Source organism: Gobius niger (assembly GCF_951799975.1).
Source record: "Gobius niger genome assembly, chromosome: 14".
Classification (NCBI taxonomy): domain Eukaryota; kingdom Metazoa; phylum Chordata; class Actinopteri; order Gobiiformes; family Gobiidae; genus Gobius; species Gobius niger.
In genome coordinates this window covers 3,047,060-3,062,602 of record NC_136865.1, presented here as the reverse complement: position 1 = coordinate 3,062,602, position 15,543 = coordinate 3,047,060, and the positions used below count along the sequence as shown (strand labels likewise).

Here is a 15,543-nt window from a genome sequence, read left to right as displayed (position 1 = left end):
AATGATACATGATTCTGTTATTTTTCAAAAAATAGAAAAGTGAAAAGTGGGGCGTGCATAAGTATTCATACAGCATGAATGAATACTTTCTGGAACCCCCTTTTGCTGCAATAACAGCACAAGTCTTTTGGGGTCTGACTCTACAAGATTTGCACATGTAGAGACTGACATTTTAGCCCATTCATCTTTAAAAAACAACTCAAGCTCTGTCACATTAGAAGGAGAACAGCAGTTTTCAGATTATTCCACAGATTTTCAATAGGATTTAGGTCAGGACTTTGACTGGGCCATTCTAACACATTAATATGTTTTTATTGAACCATTCCATTGAAGATTTAGCTTTGTGCTTCGGGTCATTGTCCTGCTGAAGGTGAATCTCCGCCCCAGCCTCAGTTCTCTTGCTGACTCCAGCAGGTTTTCCTCCAAAATGTCCCTGTATTTGGCTCCATCCATCTTCACAACTATTCTTACAATCTCCCCAGTCCCCGCTGAGGAAAAGCAGCCCCACAGCATGATGCTCCCCCCCGTATGTTTGACACTGGGGATGGTGCACTCAGGACGATGAGCAGTGTCAGGTTTGCTCCATACATAACGTTTTGCATTTGGGCCAAAAAGTTCAATTTTTGTCTCATCTGACCAAAGCTCCTTCTTCCACATGGAGCTGTGTCCTCCATATGACTTCTAGCAAACTTCAAACGGGATTTCTTATGTTCTCCTTTCAATAATGGCTTTCTTCTTCCACTCGTCCATGAAGGCCAGATTTGTGTAGATACGACTTATAGTTGTCCCATGTACAGTTTCCCCCAGCTCAGCGGCAGGACTTCAGCTCCTCCAGAGTTATCTTGGGGCACTTGGTTGCATTTCTCACCAGTGCTCTCTTTGTTCGGTCTGTTAGTTTACGTGAACAGCCGTGTCTTGGTAAGTTGGCAGTGGTGCTTTACTTTTTCCATTTCTGAATGATGGATTGAACAGTTGCTCCGGGAGATGTTTAAATCTTGGGAAATCTTTGTATAACTTAACGCTGCTTTAAACTTGTCCACAGCTTTATCCCTGACCTCTCTGGTGCTCCTTGACCTTCATGATGTTGTTTAGTGACCAATACACTCCGACCACAGCTCAGAGGCCCTCACAGAACAGCTGAAATTATACTGAGAGTAGATCACACACAGGTGGCCTCTATTTAACTGTTAGGCCAAGGTGTGAACATTCTGGAGTCATTAGGAATGTTATAAAGGCAATTTAATGCACTCAGAAAATGCTGTATGAATACTTATGCAAGTCCCACTTTTCACTTTTCTATTTTTTGAAAAATAACAGAATCATGTATCATTTTGCTTTCACTTCACAGTTGTCTGTTACTTGTGTGTGAACGTTCAGTAAAAAAATCAAGATGAAATCTTTATGTTTAGGGTTGTAAACATGACAAAATGTGCAAAAGTTCAAGGTGTATGAATACTTACGAGAGGCACTGTATCTCTACATTTTAAACATTCCCTCTTCAGCTGTAATGTCAGGCCTTGTATTTCATTTGTATTTGTGTAAAACTCTACGTGGTGAGGCTTTAAGAGTAAGAACTACTGATATGTCGGTAAAATGGCGTTGGACCTGCAAGCCGCCATTTTGTGAATGAGCGACTTTCACACCAGTGTGTAGCAGTGTTAATTTCGTCGACTAAAATATTTAGTCTTAATTTTAGTCAAAGTGATATTTTTGACGACTAAAATTGGACTAAAACTAAATTTAAATTTTCTCATGAGACTAAAACTATGACTAAAATGTCCAGATATTTTAGTCGACTAAAATAAGACTAAATAAAAATGAAAAGGAGAGACTAAAATCATCCAAACTTGTATTGAGCGTCTGAAAGAGCCTCAGATCATGTAAATTCTCTGCCAAAGGATCAGCTCTGAGCTTTGTTCATGTGGAGCAGCTCCATGAAGCAGAAGAGCTTTATTAAATATGATTAGAATACATATTATAAAAGCAAAGTCGACTAAATTAGTCTTAAATTTAGTCGACTAAAATTACTTGCAATTTTAGTCGACTAAAACTAGACTAAAATCGAAGATATTTTTTTGACTAAAACTAGACTAAAATCAAATTACATTTTCGTCAAAAGACTAAGACTAAAACTAAATTAAAATATGTTGTCAAAATTAACACTGGTGTGTAGCTTTAGCTCTGCCCACAACCAAAAGGAGGTCACTCGGCCACACGTGACCTGAACTCAAAGGCACCTTAACCGAGCACGTTTTCTCCAGTTCCACTTTACCCTAATCTAAAAGTGTCAGGAGAGCGACAAAAATGCAAATAAACACAACACAGAAACGCACACGCTGAGGGAAAGAGCGAGGGAGAGAAATCCATGAGCTCGTCCTGACATGAGTTAGAGTTAAAGAGCGGCTCCAGATGAGAACGATATTATTACGATATTATTACGATATTATTACGATATTATTAGCCTTTAACCACGTTTGCTTCGTGGTTTTCTTCCCCTAGTTGTTGTTAGCGCCCAAAAAGTTAGCTGGTTAGCTAGATGAACTTGTTCATCCAAGACGACACGACGCGGTGTGAAAGAGTGAAGCTGCGTTTAGAGAGAGCCCCGCGCTCTGATGAACACATTTTAATCACTTGATTTTCAATCCTTCCTAATGATGGACGGCCTTCAGAATTTTCCGTCAAAGCTTAAAATATTCCGTAAATGACGGAGAATTTTTGGTTCATGTAACCTCTGGTCTCACATAATATTTTTTAACCTGCTCCAGTCACATCAGAAAACCAAATTTTTTGCCAGATCTTGAGCTTCATTCCTGTGGGACCTGCTGATCTCTAATGAGAGAGTGGACAGGGTTTACTGCCAGGCGGCGGTCACATGGTCACTGTGCATAGAGCCCATACGGTCATGGTTTGAAAACAGTTGAGGGGAAAACTACTACAAATGCTAACTACAAAAACTGCTTTAACAAATGCTGAAATATGAATATAGTTTTCTACTGAGTAAAAATACAAAGACATGGAGAGGAGCAAAGTGGTGACGAGTAAATGAAAGACAACACTCCTAGTCAGGATAAACTTTATAGCCTGTCATAGGAGCAAAGTAGTTCAACAGCCCATAAATACATAACTACCGGTGAATGCTAATGTGATGCTTCAAGTTAGCATCATGCTAATGCCAACGCTAGCCTAGCGCTAGCCATGACTGCCGTTTTTTTGCTTCTACTGAACAATCTGCTGTGAATAAACATCCGTATGGACCCAATTTAGACTTGCCTTTATTTGTATGGGATAAATAAGTTAATATTCCGCCAGAAAATGGCTAAAAAGAGTCAAAAACAAACAAACAACAAATTTTGTTTCCCAAAAAATTGTGTTTTCCCCCTTGGCGAGGCCACGCCCCCTTCTATGACGCGATGCTGTCTGTGTCTATCTGCCCTTTTGTTCACCTTACTATCACTTTACATCAGTCTATTTAGTTTTTTTTGCAATAGTACTTACAATGACCATCAAGCAAGTGCCAGATATCATTTAGTGCAGTGGTTCTCAACCTGGTGGTTGGGACCCGCAAGGGGGATAAAATATACATGTATTTATTAGCGTATATTATAATATTTTATTGTTGCATGTGTGTGCTATTCTAGTGCCATTATATGTTCGTAGTTTGATGAATTTTATTTTAGCCATTTGTTTTTTTTCTTTGTTTTTTTTAAGAATGATGTATTGGCTAATGTTCCTATTGTTCATGGTGTGACCTGGGCGGGGGGTCACGAACCCTTTAACTGTTATAATGGGGGTCGCGGCTCCAAAAGGTTGAGAACCACTGATTTAGTGCCTTGAGTCCGTAATAAAGTTGGACTGAATTGAAATGAGTGCCTTTTAAATGAGAGAAAGTTGAGCATAATCAAGTTCTAGTTATTGTTGGTGCGGCCCTCTAACTAGGTTCCTCATGTGGCCCCAAAATGATTCGACCCTTTTGGATGGAGCAGAGGAGGGGGAGTCCGCCCTCTAGTGGAGCACAGACTGCAACTGCAGCTACAAAAAGACAGGAAAGATGATTTCAATGGACAATCTTTTATTTTTATTGACAACAACACAACGTGAAATCATAATCTTCATGAACAAGGCACAGACATTTGAACCTCATGCTTGGAGTTAAATAAAATATGACATAAATAATATTAAGCATTCGACAGAGACGTCCCTTTCAGACGTTTTTGCTTCCAAACAACAAAGTTTAAACCAGTTAAACTTAAAACAGACAAAATGGCGGTGTTTTTTTTGGCACCGGTGTCGGATGGAGTTCTGCCCCCGGATCAGAAAACGTCGCTCTTTTGACACCTTACAATAATACACAACAAATAGAGCTCGAGATGGTTTTTCTGTGACATCCTTGGCGGGAGGATAGCATGTTAATATCCCTGCACTGTCTGAAGCACTGTTCCAAACAAAAGCCTGGCCTTTTTAACAGAGCTGATGTGCTGAGTTGTGTCTCTTTAATATCCTTTAAAAGTACTTTTCCCATGTATTCCAAGTGTGTGAAACCTTTTCAGCGAGCTGTGATGATGACCTTCGCTCCAAGGGATGTCAGTAAAAACATCTGCAAACATGACCTCTGTGAGCTCACGAGGACGACATTCTCATCACCATCCTAATGTTCAGTTACAAAAATACTTTAACATGATCCACCGGTGGACGGTCGACCACATGACCTCTGAACCCACGCCTTTCGTCATTCGTACATTTATAAAACCATCAGAAATGTCAGCGCGCCGCACATCAGCCTAAAACCATCGAAGCCATGCACTGCTGCTGCGTTCATGCGATCTGGGAAACTCAGACGTTCCGACCTCCGACGCAGGAAAACGGCCTCGAACACAAAATACGGTTGGGATTTGCTGCCTGGACACTGGAGCGGAAGGGTTTGAAAAGTACAAAAGTCTTGGATTTTTTTTTCTTTTTTATACATTTTCTGGGACTTTCTTGAGAAGCAATATGTTTTTTACAAAAAACAAATGCCTATAATTGTTGCTGTTAAAACCGAGTGCATTTTCTCCAGTTCAGCTTTAACCTTTTACCACCCACTTGAACCAAATGCATTCTGTCCTCTTTGGCTCATTTGAAAGCTAAGACCCACAAAACTGATCTTTTTCCTCGCGTTGTTGCTGTGTTGTCACCTTTTTTATGTTTTTTTTTTTTTTAATCAAAATTTTTTTGTTGAGTTTTTGTCACATTTTTGTTGAATTTTTGCCATTTTTTTGTTAAGTTTTTGTCACATTTTTGTTGAATTTTTGTCACTTTTTGGTTGAGTTTTTATCACATTTTTGTTGAATATTTGTCACATTTTTGTTGAATTTTTGCCATTTTTTTGTTGAGTTTTTATCACATTTTTTGTTGAGTTTTTATCACATTTTTGTCACATCTTTGTTGAATTTTTGTCACATTTTTGTTGAATTTTTGTCACATTTTTGTTGAATTTTTGTCACATTTACATCCTTTTTTCCCCCTCTTTTTTGTGGCTGTTTTGGTGCTTTTTTCCCCAAGAAGCTTTTTGATTAGGGTAAAGCCAAACTGGAGAAAATTGGATCCGTTCAGGTGGGAGTTAAGAGGTTAACCACATCTGAAAGACTACAGGTCAGAGTTTGTGTCACTTATTTGTGTTTCTTTTTTTTGCCTTGAGTTTACGAGATGGCATGAACGCAGCGCACCCCCCCCCCCCCACGGGTCTGGTTCCAGGTCGAGCGATGACGCGGATCCGGCGGCAGGACTGGTCTCGGGGTCAGGGCTGGGGGTCGGGGAGGGGTCGCGGGGGTCGTGGGGGGCGTTCACAGCAGCAGGTCCAGGTCGTGGATCAGAGCGTCCACGTTCACCAGAGGAGCCCTCCAGAAGTTAAAGGACGAGAACTCCCCCAGCTCCTGAACGCAACACGGACACAAGAGAAGAAGGTCAAGACACAGAGGCTTCATGTTTGTCTGAGTGATGTAGTTTATATAAGACAAGTATAGAGGGTATGTAGTTTATATAAGGGAAGTATAGAGGGTATGTAGTTTATATAAGGGAAGTACAGAGGGTATGTAGTTTATATAAGGGAAGTATAGAGGGTATGTAGTTTATATAAGGGAAGTATAGAGGGTATGTAGTTTATATACGGTAAGTATAGAGGGTATGTAGTTTATATAAGGGAAGTATAGAGGGTATGTAGTTTATATAAGGTACGTATAGAGGGTATGTAGTTTATATAAGGTAAGTATAGAGGGTATGTAGTTTATATAAGGTAAGTATAGAGGGTATGTAGTTTATATAAGGTAAGTATAGAGGGTATGTAGTTTATATAAGGGGAGTATAGAGGGTATGTAGTTTATATAAGGGAAGTACAGAGGGTATGTAGTTTATATAAGGGGAGTATAGAGGGTATGTAGTTTATATAAGGGAAGTATAGAGGGTATGTAGTTTATATAAGGGAAGTATAGAGGGTATGTAGTTTATATAAGGGAAGTATAGAGGGTATGTAGTTTATATAAGGGAAGTACAGAGGGTATGTAGTTTATATAAGGGAAGTATAGAGGGTATGTAGTTTATATAAGGGAAGTATAGAGGGTATGTAGTTTATATAAGGGAAGTATAGAGGGTATGTAGTTTATATAAGGGGAGTATAGAGGGTATGTAGTTTATATAAGGGAAGTATAGAGGGTATGTAGTTTATATAAGACAAGTATAGAGGGTATGTAGTTTATATAAGGGAAGTATAGAGGGTATGTAGTTTATATAAGGGAAGTATAGAGGGTATGTAGTTTATAAAAGGGAAGTATAGAGGGTATGTAGTTTATATAAGGGAAGTATAGAGGGTATGCAGGTGACGTCCGGACCCTTTAATTAAACATGGCATCTATTTTATTCTGGATATTGTCTGACTAACGACTCATCATTACTATTAAAAGTATGCACAGTATTATCTTCATTAACAGAATCGTCAACTACGGATGCATCGGATATCGGAGCCGATACTGTAAAAAATACGATATCAGATATCGGCTACGGATATCCGACAGGCTCTCAACAGTTTCAAAGCTTTCACCGACTAAACAGAATTATTTTCTCTGAGTGTTAGCCTCCGCACATGTTTTTTTAATCACTGCGCAAAATGCAGCAGCTAGCAAAAGTATGCTAATGCTAACGTCAACTAATCAGAGCTGGGACAGAAATCCAGATTGGATCACCTGATAGAATAAAACAGCCAGTTTAGATTATGTAATGCTGTTAACCTCTTAACCCACACCTAAACCAAGCACTTGTTCTCTAGTTTGGCTTTAACCAAATCTAAAAGCTTCTTGAAAAGAAGCCCCAAAAAACAAAGATGAAAACCCAACAACATGATGAGTTTTGTAGGTCAAAGCGTTTAGATTTGGGTAAAGCTGAACTGGAGAAAATGTGTTCGCTTAAGGTGGGGGGTAAGAGGTTAAAGGCACACTGCGTAACATTTTGGACTAGTCTGTTGCCATCAGTACAAAACATCCTCCCAGCTCGACACAGAAAAGGCTATGTCTGCAGTGGGGAACCAAAGAATGGATTTGGATGAGGACTTAACCTGTCAAATTCTGCTGACTTTAGTCAACATCTCCATGGAGACGAGCTGGAGACGTCCCCAGGTGTATGTGTATGAACCAATCAATCCTAACCTAACCAATACTAACCGGGGTCTCCTCTAGCCCCGCCTTCTCCAGCGCTGCATTCTCATTGGTCGGCTTGTTGTCCGTCACTTCCAGCTCACACAGCTCAGACAGATCGAGCTCCGCGATTGGCTGCCTCCAGTACAGGAAGGAATTGAACTCAGTGTTCTGCATCTGGAACACAAGACAACAGAGCCTCAGCAAGGAACCCCATCAATCTAAAACATGTACAATAGTCCTCAAGCTATGTAGTCCCGCCCGGCATCCTGGCTCTGACCTGATCCTGGCTCTGACCCGAGGGTGAACCTGATCTGTTTGTTTACTTCGAGTTTGAGGCCAGAGATATTTCTGTTGAAACTGACTCTGAGACGTAGCACTTACAAGGAAACAAGGAGAGAGGAAGCAAGGAGAGAGGAGACAAGGAGAGAGGAGGCAAGGAGGGAGGAGACAAGGAGAGAGGAAGCAAGGAGAGAGGAGACAAGGAGAGAGGAGGCAAGGAGAGAGGAGACAAGGAGAGAGGAGGCAAGGAGGGAGGAGACAAGGAGAGAGGAAGCAAGGAGAGAGGAGACAAGGAGAGAGGAGGCAAGGAGAGAGGAGGCAAGGAGGGAGGAAGCAAGGAGAGAGGAGACAAGGAGAGAGGAGGCAAGGAGGGAGGAGGCAAGGAGAGAGGAGACAAGGAGAGAGGAGACAAGGAGAGAGGAGGCAAGGAGGGAGGAGACAAGGAGAGAGGAAGCAAGGAGAGAGGAGACAAGGAGAGAGGAGGCAAGGAGGGAGGAGACAAGGAGAGAGGAAGCAAGGAGAGAGGAGACAAGGAGAGAGGAGGCAAGGAGAGAGGAGGCAAGGAGAGAAGAAGCAAGGAGAGAGGAAGCAAGGAGAGAGGAGACAAGGAGAGAGGAGACAAGGAGAGAGGAAGCAAGGAGAGAGGAGACAAGGAGAGAGGAAGCAAGGAGAGAGGAGACAAGGAGAGAGGAAGCAAGGAGAGAGGAGACAAGGAGAGAGGAGGCAAGGAGAGAAGAAGCAAGGAGAGAGGAAGCAAGGAGAGAGGAGACAAGGAGAGAGGAGACAAGGAGAGAGGAAGCAAGGAGAAAGGAAGCAAGGAGAGAGGAGATGAAGAGAGAGGAGACAAGGAGAGAGGAGACAAGGAGGGAGGAGACGAGGAGAGAGGAGACAAGGAGGGAAGAGACAAGGAGAGAGGAGACAAGGAGGGAGGAGACAAGGAGAGAGGAGACAAGGAGAGAGGAGACAAGGAGAGAGGAAGCAAGGAGAGAGGAGACAAGGAGGGAGGAGACAAGGAGAGAGGAAGCAAGGAGAAAGGAAGCAAGGAGAGAGGAGATGAAGAGAGAGGAGACGAGGAGAGAGGAGACAAGGAGGGAAGAGACAAGGAGAGAGGAGACAAGGAGGGAGGAGACAAGGAGAGAGGAGACAAAGAGGGAAGAGACAAGGAGAGAGGAGACAAGGAGGGAGGAGACAAGGAGAGAGGAGACAAGGAGGGAAGAGACAAGGAGGGAGGAGACAAGGAGGGAAGAGACAAGGAGAGAGGAGACAAGGAAGGAGGAGACAAGGAGAGAGGAGACAAGGAGGGAAGAGACAAGGAGGGAGGAGACAAGGAGAGAGGAGACAAGGAGGGAAGAGACAAGGAGGGAAGAGACAAGGAGGGAGGAGACGAGGAGGGAAGAGACAAGGAGGGAGGAGACGAGGAGAGAGGAGACAAGGAGGGAGGAGACAAGGAGAGAGGAGACAAGGAGGGAAGAGACAAGGAGGGAGGAGACAAGGAGGGAAGAGACAAGGAGAGAGGAGACAAGGAGGGAGGAGACAAGGAGAGAGGAGACAAGGAGGGAAGAGACAAGGAGGGAGGAGACAAGGAGGGAAGAGACAAGGAGAGAGGAGACAAGGAGGGAGGAGACAAGGAGGGAAGAGACAAGGAGGGAGGAGACAAGGAGGGAAGAGACAAGGAGAGAGGAGACAAGGAGGGAGGAGACAAGGAGAGAGGAGACAAGGAGGGAGGAGACAAGGAGGGAGGAGACAAGGAGAGAGGAGACAAGGAGAGAGGAGACAAGGAGAGAGGAGACAAGGAGGGAAGAGACAAGGAGAGAGGAGACAAGGAGGGAAGAGACAAGGAGAGAGGAGACAAGGAGACAAGGAGAGAGGAGACAAGGAGAGAGGAGACAAGGAGGGAAGAGACAAGGAGAGAGGAGACAAGGAGACAAGGAGAGAGGAGACAAGGAGAGAGGAGACAAGGAGGAAGGAGACAAGGAGAGAGGAGACAAGGAGAGAGGAGACAAGGAGGGAGGAGACAAGGAGAGAGGAGACAAGGAGGGAGGAGACAAGGAGAGAGGAGACAAGGAGGGAGGAGACAAGGAGAGAGGAGACAAGGAGGGAGGAGACAAGGAGAGAGGAGACAAGGAGAGAGGAGACAAGGAGGGAAGAGACAAGGAGGGAGGAGACAAGGAGACAAGGAGGGAGGAGACAAGGAGAGAGGAGACAAGGAGGGAAGAGACAAGGAGGGAGGAGACAAGGAGGGAAGAGACAAGGAGAGAGGAGACAAGGAGGGAGGAGACAAGGAGAGAGGAGACAAGGAGGGAAGAGACAAGGAGAGAGGAGACAAGGAGGGAGGAGACAAGGAGAGAGGAGACAAGGAGGGAAGAGACAAGGAGGGAGGAGACAAGGAGGGAAGAGACAAGGAGAGAGGAGACAAGGAGGGAGGAGACAAGGAGAGAGGAGACAAGGAGGGAAGAGACAAGGAGGGAGGAGACAAGGAGAGAGGAGACAAGGAGACAAGGAGGGAGGAGACAAGGAGAGAGGAGACAAGGAGGGAGGAGACAAGGAGAGAGGAGACAAGGAGGGAAGAGACAAGGAGAGAGGAGACAAGGAGACAAGGAGGGAGGAGACAAGGAGAGAGGAGACAAGGAGGGAGGAGACAAGGAGGGAGGAGACAAGGAGACAAGGAGGGAGGAGACAAGGAGAGAGGAGACAAGGAGGGAGGAGACAAGGAGAGAGGAGACAAGGAGGGAAGAGACAAGGAGAGAGGAGACAAGGAGAGAGGAGACAAGGAGAGAGGAGACAAGGAGGGAGGAGACAAGGAGAGAGGAGACAAGGAGGGAAGAGACAAGGAGAGAGGAGACAAGGAGACAAGGAGGGAGGAGACAAGGAGAGAGGAGACAAGGAGGGAGGAGACAAGGAGAGAGGAGACAAGGAGGGAAGAGACAAGGAGAGAGGAGACAAGGAGACAAGGAGGGAGGAGACAAGGAGAGAGGAGACAAGGAGGGAGGAGACAAGGAGAGAGGAGACAAGGAGGGAGGAGACAAGGAGGGAAGAGACAAGGAGGGAGGAGACGAGGAGGGAGGAGACAAGGAGGGAGGAGACGAGGAGGGAGGAGACAAGGAGGGAGGAGACAAGAAGAGAGGAGACAAGGAGAGAGGAGACAAGGAGGGAGGAGACAAGAAGAGAGGAGACAAGGAGGGAGGAGACGAGGAGGGAGGAGACAAGGAGACAAGGAGAAAGGAAGCAAGGAGAGAGGAGATGAAGAGAGAGGAGACAAGAAGAGAGAGGAGACAAGGAGGGAGGAGACAAGGAGAGAGGAGACAAGGAGGGAGGAGACGAGGAGAGAGGAGACAAGGAGGGAGGAGACAAGAAGAGAGGAGACAAGGAGAGAGGAGACAAGAAGAGAGAGGAGACAAGGAGGGAGGAGAAAAGGAGAGAGGAGACAAGGAGAGAGGAGACAAGGAGGGAGGAGACGAGGAGGGAGGAGACAAGGAGAAAGGAAGCAAGGAGAGAGGAGATGAAGAGAGAGGAGACAAGGAGAGAGGAGACAAGGAGGGAGGAGACAAGGAGAGAGAGGAGACAAGGAGGGAGGAGACGAGGAGAGAGGAGACAAGGAGAGAGGAGACAAGGAGGGAGGAGACGAGGAGGGAGGAGACAAGGAGAAAGGAAGCAAGGAGAGAGGAGATGAAGAGAGAGGAGACAAGGAGAGAGGAGACAAGGAGGGAGGAGACAAGGAGAGAGGAGACAAGAAGAGAGAGGGGACAAGGAGGGAGGAGACAAGGAGGGAGGAGACAAGGAGGGAGGAGACAAGAAGAGAGGAGACAAGGAGAGAGGAGACAAGGAGGGAGGAGACAAGGAGGGAGGAGACAAGGAGAAAGGAAGCAAGGAGAGAGGAGATGAAGAGAGAGGAGGCAAGGAGGGAAGAGACAAGGAGTAAGGACAGAGGAGATGAGGATAGAGGAGATGAGGACAGAGGAAACCAGGAGACAGGAGGTTATTAAAACTTTGACAGTTGATTTGAAGGGTCACGTGAGTCAGTTCCATATCGTAGCCTGTTGTTAAAGAACACTCTTGTTAAACGACACCACAGAGCCTGATCCTGGCCCTGGCCCTGGCCCTGGCCCTGGCCCTGGCCCTGGCCCTGGCCCTGGCCCTGGTCCCGGTCCCGGTCCCGGTCCCGGTCCCGGTCCTGGTCCTGGCCCTGGTCCCGTCCGCTCCGTCACAGCTCGGATATTTCTGTGCATATCTTATTTATAACCCGGTTAGAACCATGACACAGCAGGTTCAGGCCCGCTGCTGCTGCGCCCACGAGCCCACTGAACCAGTCCTCACCGGGCCCAGCGCGGTCTTCCACTAACACACCTGAGACTGGGGGTGAGAGAAGGTCTTGTATGTGTTCAGTCAGACCTGGTTCAGATCTGGGTTAGTCCCGGTGCGCCCCCACTGCACGCGCATGAGCCGGCATTTAGCGGTTTCATCATAAACCCGGCACAGGCCCCGGATCAAACGGAGACAATTACGCACCTTTACACCGGATTCACGGGGGTAACGCGGCTCTGGTCCTGGGTTCCGTTAGTCCTGGTTTAGTCCTGATTTAGTCCTGGTTCGGGTTTATTCTGCGGCAGGTTCACTCCTCACTGCGCGTGCGTCAAGTTTTTTGAGACGAGAGAAGCCTTTTCTTGTTTCGCCTTCAGAATAAAACTGAAAAGGTTTAATTTCTAATGTTTAGCCCTTTTCCACCTTATATCCGTCACATTTCCCTCACGCCATTAAAGCGCATATCTCTATCAAATGACCCAATCGTGTTTTATCTTAAAATGTCTCGTTTCTTGACCGTGTTTTTGAACGCGCCGTGATTGCGCAGGAGGATTCTGCAGCGGGGGTTTGTTCGGTGCGGAACACTTGACGATCCGGACCAACGCCCTTCATTTCAAATTCATTTACAGCTATTTCTATTTTATTTGTTTTTTGTTGATCTTTTCGACCGGTGAGAGACCGTATGTTATATTTAGGATCAAATTAAATGAATGAAATAAATAAAAATAAATGATATTGAATCAATAGGCCCACATAACAAAGGAATAAAAGTAGGCTAAATAATTCAATAATTAGCCGAAAAAAAGTAAAAATAAAAAAGATGAAAAATAAAATAAATTATTAACGTCAGGACCGGCCGAGCACATAAACGCTATAGCTGTGTCACAAAAAATGATTATATATATATATAAATAATTAATATTAGTGAAATGTATGCTTCACTGTAAAACGGGAAGAAAACGCTCTACTAATAAAAAAAGCCTAATAATAATAATGATAATAATAATAATAAAATACTATTAATATTAATAATAATAATAATAAATAAAATAATAATATTATCAATAATAAAAATAAAAATAAAATAAAAATAATAATAAAAAAATAATAATATTAATAATAATAATAAAAATAAAAATAAAATAAAATAATTAAAAAACATATAATAATAATAATAATAATAATAATAATAATAATAATAATAATAATAATAATAGAATAATAAAAATGATATAATAATAATAATAACATAATTAAAATAAAATAAAATAAAATAATAAAATAACAACAATAACAATAATAATAATAGTAATAATAATATCAGTAGGCTAAAACTAAAAATGAAAGCTAAAAAGTGCATCGACAGCTCTCTGGCTCCGCCTGGCGGCCGGTCCGTGACATTACGGCACATTTAGGAGAGAGGAAACGGCGGAAAAGACACGCCTCAAGTCCCGGACCAAAGCGAAGACTAACCCAGGTCCAAGCCGGGTCTGAAACCGTGTTTAAACCCGCACCGAACCGGGTCCCAACCAAGACCCAAACCCGGCCTAATCCATCGAGGTCTAAACAAGCACCGGACCGGGATTAAACTGGTCCAAAAAACTAGGGACTAAACCGGGACCGAGGGGCTGAAGTCGGACTGGGACACGCACAGCCGCGGGTTAAGGTGAGTTTTTTCTTTTCTTTTTCAATCATGTTTCTTCAGATTTGTCTTTGATTCCATTTGAGGGGAGTAGGAAACGAGAAGGAGCGAGGAGGCACAAGGAGGAAGCGAGGAGGGCAAAGAGTGGAGGAATTTACAATGAGCAAGAAAAAAAAAAGGAAAAAAAAAAGAAGAAGCAGGACTAAATCATGAAACAAGGACTGAACCAGAACCAAGGAAAGTCGTAAACTAAGGACTAAAACAGGCAGGACTAAACTGGGACAGAGGCAGGATTAATAAGCAGAAGGGGGGGAAAAAGCAAACGGACTAAAACCTGAGAGTCTTAAGCCGCGATCACACCGGAGCAGGACAGAGGAACCATGAAGAGCGTTTACACAGACTGATAATGCGGAGCAGAGTTATCACGGCGCAGCTGCTCGCATTGACTTCATGACTATTTTAGAACGAGTGACTGCGTTTCCTCCTCCGCTCCTCACACCGCACTTTAAACATTACAGGCTCCACATCAACACATCACGGGAATCCACTCAGCTTCTGTTGTGATTTGACACTGATTTGGTATTTTATTTGTTTAGTCTTCTTGTTTTGACAATACATATCAACAGGGGCGGACTGGGACTGAAAAACAGCCCTGGGCTCTGACCAGCCTGGCCCAAATTAGCGTGATTGTGACACTTCCACAAATACATATTTTAACCTCTGACCCCCCACAACAATAACGAGTGCATTTTCCCCAGGTCGACTTTTTATTATTATTATTTTGATTGGAATCATCAGCAAAAAGAGCGGGAAAGGTGGTTGTGGAAACAGAAGCAAAATCATTAATATGAATAATAATGGTCCCAAAATTGAACCTTGTGGTACGCCATACTCCACGGAATTCCTTTTAGATTCATGTTTTTTTATACTTTTTTATACCCAAATCTAAAAGCTTCTCGCCTGGAGAGCAACAATGTAACGCCTCATTTGAAAGCTAAGACCTACAAAAGTGATGGAAACTTTTCATCACGTCGCCACATTTTTGTCATATTTATGTTGTTTTTTTAATCATTTTTTCTATCATTTTCTGTTGTGTTTTTCTCACGTTTTTGTAGTTTTTTGTGTGTGTGTTTTTCTCATGTTTTTGTTGACTTTTCATCCTCTTTTTCTCGCTATTTTGATGCATTTCTTTTAGCTTTTAGATTTGGGTAAAGCTCGGTTGAGGCGGGACCGGTGGGCCTAGAGCCAGTGGCCCTTCTGTGCTCTTCCAGAATGGACATATGGCCATTAAGATTAAGTACTTTTCAAACCGAGCTTTACTGACATCTTTAAGCCTAGGGTTAGTTTCTGTGGCATTTTGTGAACATTTAATGTGAATATGAAACATTATCCTTTTATACCATCGCTTAAGTTTTCATCACCGATACTTGAATGATTTTTTACCTCGAAAAGATTTGTCGTCGAAAATCAGAAATCAGAGCGATAATGGGATGGAATGGAATGGAAAACATGAGTGATATTTCCTCCACATTATTTAGGAGGGAAACAAAATGGGAAAAGAAATTGGAGCAAAAATAAGAAAAAAATGGAGGGCAAAGGAATAAAGCCACACTGCGTAGAATTTTACCCAATAAATAAATTATACATAAAAGCATTTATTTT

General features: G+C 43.8%; 2 protein-coding genes across 2 annotated transcripts in view; one reads left to right on the top strand and one right to left on the bottom strand.

Moving 5' to 3' along the window:
• The window catches only part of LOC306973624 (uncharacterized protein), a 198,781-nt gene that overhangs the window by 58,077 nt on the left and 125,161 nt on the right, over positions 1–15,543 (top strand). The window lies entirely within an intron of this gene.
• On the bottom strand, positions 5,694–7,857 carry mllt11 (MLLT11 transcription factor 7 cofactor). Its single transcript, XM_079570599.1, has 2 exons — positions 7,686–7,857; positions 5,694–5,909 (listed from the first exon to the last, which is right to left on the bottom strand). Exons 1-2 carry the CDS (start codon positions 7,833–7,835, stop codon positions 5,820–5,822), a joined length of 240 nt encoding a protein of 79 aa, XP_079426725.1. The 5' UTR covers positions 7,836–7,857; the 3' UTR covers positions 5,694–5,819.

Bases quoted from the DNA above. Each gene is read 5' to 3' on its own strand.
- mllt11 (XM_079570599.1), bottom strand. From the start codon at position 7,835: ATGCAGAACACTGAGTTCAATTCCTTCCTGTACTGGAGGCAGCCAATC. The intron at 5,910-7,685 runs GTTAGTATTGGT...TGTTGCGTTCAG, and splicing joins CGGGGCTAGAGGAGACCCCG to GAGCTGGGGGAGTTCTCGTC.